The sequence below is a fragment of the Pieris napi genome, chromosome 7 (assembly GCF_905475465.1).
Source record: "Pieris napi chromosome 7, ilPieNapi1.2, whole genome shotgun sequence".
Classification (NCBI taxonomy): domain Eukaryota; kingdom Metazoa; phylum Arthropoda; class Insecta; order Lepidoptera; family Pieridae; genus Pieris; species Pieris napi.
The window spans coordinates 10,525,575-10,532,616 of NC_062240.1; the positions used below are offsets into that span (position 1 = coordinate 10,525,575).

The following is a 7,042-nucleotide window of genomic DNA, read 5'->3' on the forward strand; positions in this document are numbered from 1 at the left end:
AATGTTTACAAATATATTGCAACAGCTGGTAAGATAAGAAGATTAGTTAAGAAGTATGTACCATGCTATAAATAGTCTGCCTTGTTCAAGGGAAACCTCATCACCATAAATTGTGGTGTAGTGATTAAAATACGTCTGGAGTTTCAGTATGTAACATTTTATGTCTAATTTCCTCAGACTTGTATGCGTTTCTAGGTTCGACTACTAGATCGTTGGTACAAATTTGAAGGGTTGGGTGTTGAATACCACCGCACTTTTTTGACGATACTAATTATTTAGGAGTCTCGGGGGACCTTCATTGGAACACCTCCAAGTGAGTTTTGCTCCGGAAACGCGTCTAAATATTTAAAATTTTTTTTTTTTTTTTCACCTGGGGAAACCTGATTACGGGCCCTCTTGTTTATTATTATTGAAATTAAATTAATTGCATATTAAGGAAGTTATATCCTGTGGCAAAGGGGTTTTGGGCAAACACATTTTCAATATACCATCGTTTATTGTTCGCCTATGCAGCAAAGCAAATATATCCTTAGAAAGACTTACGCCTTTTTTTCAGAAAGGTTAGGTCTATCACAGATCTCCACTTGTTACGGTCCTAACATAGGTACCTAGACTCTCATTCATATTCAAGACAATCACAAGCATTCCCTTTTGTATCCTTTTTCTATGACAATAGGTTTAACTTTATGCCACTTTCAAGTAAAAGGTAGGAAAACTACACGCGAGAAATTTCGCTTTATTGCATCTATACATAACTTATTCTACGGTTTTGCCCTCATGCTTTTATTGTATTGATATTTTTTCTAGAGTAGTGCATCACCCTTCTGTGTTTGACAAATATGTACCGTTGACTTTAGTACGAAATGCAGCGGCTTCTACGCGAGGTTTTAATTCACCAAGCAAGTTATACTCATTGAAATAGTAGGGAAGAAGATAGCTCCATTGGTGCACTACAGCTTCGAACGGTGATATTCAGAAACAAGACTGCGCGAACTATGATTCATGTCAAAACAATAGATACAAGTATGTCGTGAGTCAGGCTTAGCGCTCTCATTTTTTAATCATACCCCAACCTTCAAAATTGAGAATCAAGCTTATCAACTTTACGCTGTTATAATAAGTTGATATTATATTTTGACTATATTAAACAGTTTAATAAATATTTGCCAATAATTTCATTAATATTATTTTAAATAGTATGAATTTTAATAAATTTTGAATAATATATACATTTCGATCTTTTATCAAAATAAAACTTTTTCTTTCTATAAAAAGCGTTTTCACGAATTAAAACATGAAAAACTCATATCAATTACGAATCCTACTTCGTATATCTCATATCTCGACTTATAAGCTTCTACATTGATTTGCGGTCCCGTAAGGTTCTTGCCTCATCAGAACCATCAATCCAAAAGTATTGTTGTATAACCCAGTTATGGCTTTCGAAACAATAACGATCGACATTGACTTTATACTATTATCACACAGATCACTAGTATGATATTGATATATAAGGCAAAAGCCCGTAAATTATTAATAAAAACATCATACCTAGTCTGTGTCTAGGTAGACATACCTTACACTCTAAAATTACTAAAAAAAAATCATTGCTTAGTTGAAATATACCTAATTCTTTGGCACAATTCCTAAAGCATTGAACTAAATACCTCATAGTGATTACCGTCGAATGTAACCGCAGTCAATCAGCCGTGGTATGTGCACCGAATGAGCTAACTGTTACAAATTTAAATAATTAAGCCAAGAGATTATCTGGTAGGCGTAAACATTAATAACCGGAAACATGCGCAATCTATATGCTAACAAAATGGAAAGGTTAATTTTGACGTTAGGCCGGAAACTGCACTAAGAATTTTTATACCACAGATCTTTATAAAATGGCGGTTAGGTACTTGTCTATTGCTCTGTTGCTTATTTTTCTTAGAAGAGAAAAGATAGAGGCTAGGCCGTAATGCGAATAATTAAGTAATTAGCTATTTTGCAAATCCAATCGCAAATGTAATATTTCGTTGACTATAATGTAATTATATGTTCATAGGCACTCTATGGTACAGAACAGAATTCACATATATGAGGAGGAAGAAAAGACGATATGTTATTAAAAATATATTATGTTGGAGTGCCTAAATAATCTCATCCATATATTTATTGCAAAGATAAAAGAGGGCAGGAGACCCTAGACTAAATTTATTTTTGAATTCTTGATTAGCAACATAAACCATTTATAGCAACTTGATAAAAAAGATAGGAACCAAAAATTACAGCAAAAGTAATAAAACTATTTTGTATTGGTTTGAATTATAACTAAATTAAGTAAACTATAAATTTATTAAGATGCACAAGACAATATTTATTTCGCTCTACAAACGTACAAATATAAAAGAATTCAAATTGAATTTTAAAAACACAAACTATTAAATAATTGCAAATGATACAAAATAAGGTAGTAACTTTTTTTTGTCTACCCTCATATTTTTATGAGCACACTTTTTTTACTTTAATGAGATATACTGATCTGTGACACACATTTCCACACCTCAATTGCTACAGGTAGTCGTTTACTTTAAAAAAATGTCTAGCCGTGATCAAGAGGAACAGCGGAATAGAATAATAAGAAGCATGTTCGTGAATCTACAACGTAAGTTTTGTGATGAGTTTACTTTGACTGAATTTTATATGACGCGTTTTTCTCATTACAAAATGTGCTGAACTAAAGTCGACTTCCATTTTGGAAAGAGCGAGGCACTTAGAAGACGATGAAAACCACACACCGATGACAATATTGAATTTTCTGTTTATATCATTTTCGTGAAACTATAATACATAAACGTGGAAAGAGATTCAAAATAATGTCGGCTTATGAAAAGGAAAACGCGATGCATTGGTTACTTCATTTGAGTTTTACTTTCCACTAACGTCGTCCATATTTGGTTTGAATTGGTGAAATGAGGTCACGAATTTTTGTTTTGTTTTTATTTAATTACTATGCGGGTCACTAAAATACAAGGGTTAACCTGCCCATGGACGTAATGAACAGGAGGCTAATTTTAACAGACGTTAGTAGATACTTGTAATCAATCTATATTGTCTAACTCAATGGTCTAGTGTTTAGCAAATTCAACTATTTATTATCAGGCTTAATTTATGTAAATTATTAAATCGTACGCACAACTAGTGAGAGTCTAAGTGCGGAAACTGAGTCCACCAACATTTTTACTTTGTCTTTAATCGTTAGCATCGAAAAAGCCATTGCAATTTTTAAAACATTTTTTTACTTCTATTATGTCGCTATTTACAGCTCCAAATTCTCCACAACGAGAAACTTCTGAAGAAGTATCCCTTCCAGAACTTACCATTGAATATGTTCGGTTGAGGAATGATGACGATGAATTGACAGATCCTGAAAGACTAGAAAACCATATCAAGGCACTCAGAGCGGAAAGTGAGGCGAAAAAAAAGCAAAGGCGTGTAGATGACGACATATCTACTGACGAATTGGAAGAAAATGATGGTTTGTTTCATTTTGATAAACTTGACAAGACTTCAGAAGTATTAACTGTGTCTTCTGTCTGATTTATTTATATTATTCCTTACCCAATTTTTTTAGTCGTTTACTAAGAAACGTATCTTATACCTTGCACGCACTGCATAACTTTTTAGATTTAATTTTCATACTTATTTACGTATTAGAACTTGCTCCGACTCGTCCATATTTATCATGAGGATATTTCCGGAGTAGTTGACGCCCGGGCCCGGCGAAAGACGCTAAGACCACCAGACCTAGATTTAAGCAAATAAAGTCACTTTTTAGGAAAGATTATTAGGAGATTTCACACTGCCCTGCTGCCTAGCTTTTCGGATCTGCCTGATCGCGTGCTCGATAGGTTACTATATATAATAAAAAAACTAGTACAGTCAAACCTGGATAAGCGAGTGTTCAAGGGAGCACAATCTCATTCTCGATTATGAGGTACGCAGCAATAACAAGTCACAGAAAGTACGAATGTTGTAAATATGTAATATGATACAATTATGTACATAATGTGCACAACATATGTTATATTTTATTTTATTTAAGTTTTTAAATAGAAAGTTAAGAATGAGTCATAAAATAACAGATGTTAAATTTGTACTTTGTTTTGTCATTTGTTACTGTGTCTGTGTATCTTTTATGTATGTATGTATTTTTATGGTAGCTATAGTTCCTCTTAAATAATATAAATAAATAAAGCTCGACTGTCGCTTATAGAGGTATAGATAAGTACCAGTCTCACTTACGGAGGTCCACGAGGGAAAAACGACTCTCTCTTACAGAGGTTTCTGTTTCTCGCTAATAGAGGTTTTGGGAGCTTAAAATGACGGGTTCCGGTTATAACTCTCACTTATAGAGTTTTTTACTTATCCAGTTCTTACTTACCCAGGTTTGACTGTACTTTCTTATAAGTTATCAAAGTAAGATTAATATACTTTGTTAATAATTCCCATCAGTTGTATGAGCTCAAATAAATTGCTAAGTTTATTTATAACTCGATCTATAATACATGCATCTTTGCCCCATGTCCCACTATGATCCTGATTACAGATTCCACCTACAACTTAGATAATAATCGTTCCCCTGAAGAGGTCCGACGTAGGACGACTTCATGGGAGTACAGTCCCATATTACAAAGATTTTCGGACTCTCCTCGCCATCCTGCCTTACTTAGAAAGTCACCATCGATACATGAATCAGTGACTGATTCAAGTCAGTCTGATTCAACGCCAGAGCACCAAACAAACCTGACGATCGCGTCACGTAAAAGGAAGAATTCATCAACTACGCCCGAACGCCCTTCAACTTCCCGACCATCAAGGCAGAAAAAGGTATCCAGGCGTCCAAGTGCAAAGTTCAGGCGTACTGTCAATACCAGAACGATTGGTACACAGACGGTGGATTATTGGTTGAATATGTTAATGGACGATTATTGTGAGTACGACATTATTCCACGGCAACAGGCTCAATGATTATTGTATCTATGTTAAATCTCTACGTCTGTTTTTACGAGATAAGAAGTAGATCAGTTGAAAAGTTTGGTGTGTGTGTAACTTAATACAATATTAAAATTTGTATTTTTGGTTTTCCTGTTTCAAATACGTAGCCTTGATCAATTTGATTGTTTAATAATTTACTGTTTCTATTAAGTATGTTTCTTTAAACATTTGATCTTTCGTATTCTCCGTGCTAGCAGAATAGAAAGCGAGATCCACGAATTGTCAGTGGGCAAATGCTCTGTTTTTTATACTAAATGTTAATGGAATTACACAACATTCTTCACACATCTTGATCATGACGAAAATAAGCATATATTGACTAATATATATATGTTACTTTACCTTTGACTTGATTTTTTAGTTTGATTTTTTTTTTCTTGTCATTGTGGATATTTGTATACCGGAATCAATCACAGAAAATAATTTAAAATCGTGTCAAAAAATTGTTTTCATTAAATATGTAAAACAACAACTGTTTTATTTCAAAATACTAAATAACACTATTTTTATATTTCTAAACTTATTCTTGAGGTATATAGATATGGATTTGATTCAACACATTTTTTCCAATAAGTTGTTTAAGAATAGCATACCAACAGTTATAACTTATAATAAAACTAACCTATTAAACTAAATAAAAAAAAATTAAGATTATAGGTCTATTATGGGTCTTAAACGAAAATATTTTTTTAGACTGACACAATCAAACCCACCGCCATGCTATAGACAAAATGTTTTTCGGCAGATTGTCAACTTATGTCTTGACGAAGGGTTACCTACTCGTACATCGCAATAACAGGTGGCTGCCGCTTTAGTTTAAGTCTACGGAGCAATTATTTCTCACAATAATTATGCAAAAGTTGGCGTTAGTAATTTACCATAAGACAAGATATTATTGTTTCTGATTGAATGCTTACTGTTATATACGCATGTGAATCCCCTTTTTGCATTTTCTTCTCGGAATAACTTACTCATTAGTTGCAAAGACTTGAATCATTTATTCAAATATAAATGACCAATGAATGTATATTTGGGCTAAACTTTCCAATATGGACCGTCGATTTGAATGCCCATATTTTTCTTGTAGATAGTACTGACTAAAAGAAAGCGTTTTGCAAAGTTTTAAGTTGCGGAAACTTACGGTTCATGAGATATATTTATTTTTACTTTCTAATAAGCAAATAACCCGCCATAACACAATAAATTTGACAAATAATTGATGTTAAACGTCAATTCACGTAGGTTTTGAAAAATTTGAAAATATCGATACTTTACAGTGTTCTACTTTATGCCCAAAATTTTAAATCCAAAAAGTACCCAAAACCGAATCAGAGCACCCCACTATCCACGTGGTCTTGTCTACCTTACACCTAGAGTGTATATTAGGTCCTTACATATGAAGTTGGCGTATTTCGTACTGGCCACTTTGATCACGATGTTCTCCTCTTTGGTAAGGAATTCCAAATTCAAATTTGTACAGCTATTGACTCATGTATTTGTGCTTCGATGACCGTCATTCATTTGTTTTTTTCTTCTGTTTTTTTCTGTTTGCGTCACTCATTTTACAAAATGGAAAACTTAAAGTATAGCATTATTTACGAGAACGAGTTCCGCCGTGGCAATAGTGCTGAGGAAACGACTCGAAGGGTGAATGATGTGTATGGCGGTCATGTTGCAAAAGAAAACACAGTTCGTTTTTGGTTCCAACGTTTTCGTACTGGAAATTTCGACCTGCAGAACAAGCCCCGTTGACGGCCTGAGACCCAAGTTGATAATGAAGTATTGAAGGCTATTGTGGAAGCGGATCCATCGCAAACCACGTCCGAGTTAGCTGCAGGATGCGGTGTTAGTCACGTAACGATTATGTCAGTGATCAGGGCCTGATTAACCCTTAGGCTAATTAGGCTGCAGCCTAGGGCGCGACGATCTTGGGGGGCGCTGGCGCGCTGTAATCTTGTCTTAGCTTCCATCATCCCCTGCATATTTTAACTAG

At 34.2% G+C, this 7,042-nt stretch overlaps 1 protein-coding gene across 1 annotated transcript; it reads left to right on the forward strand.

Moving 5' to 3' along the window:
* The first annotated feature begins 2,385 nt into the window (after positions 1–2,385).
* On the forward strand, positions 2,386–5,341 carry LOC125051146. The gene is made up of 3 exons (XM_047651317.1): positions 2,386–2,656; positions 3,317–3,529; positions 4,601–5,341. The coding sequence occupies exons 1-3, from the start codon at positions 2,590–2,592 to the stop codon at positions 5,020–5,022; spliced, it is 702 nt and encodes a 233-aa protein (XP_047507273.1). The 5' UTR covers positions 2,386–2,589; the 3' UTR covers positions 5,023–5,341.
* The last annotated feature ends 1,701 nt before the right edge of the window (positions 5,342–7,042 follow it).

Excerpts from the sequence above, each read along its gene's own strand:
- LOC125051146 (XM_047651317.1), top strand. The coding sequence starts at position 2,590 with ATGTCTAGCCGTGATCAAGAGGAACAGCGGAATAGAATAATAAGAAGC. Across the intron at positions 2,657-3,316 it reads CATGTTCGTGAATCTACAAC|CTCCAAATTCTCCACAACGA; the intron begins GTAAGTTTTGTG and ends CGCTATTTACAG. Across the intron at positions 3,530-4,600 it reads CGAATTGGAAGAAAATGATG|ATTCCACCTACAACTTAGAT; the intron begins GTTTGTTTCATT and ends TCCTGATTACAG.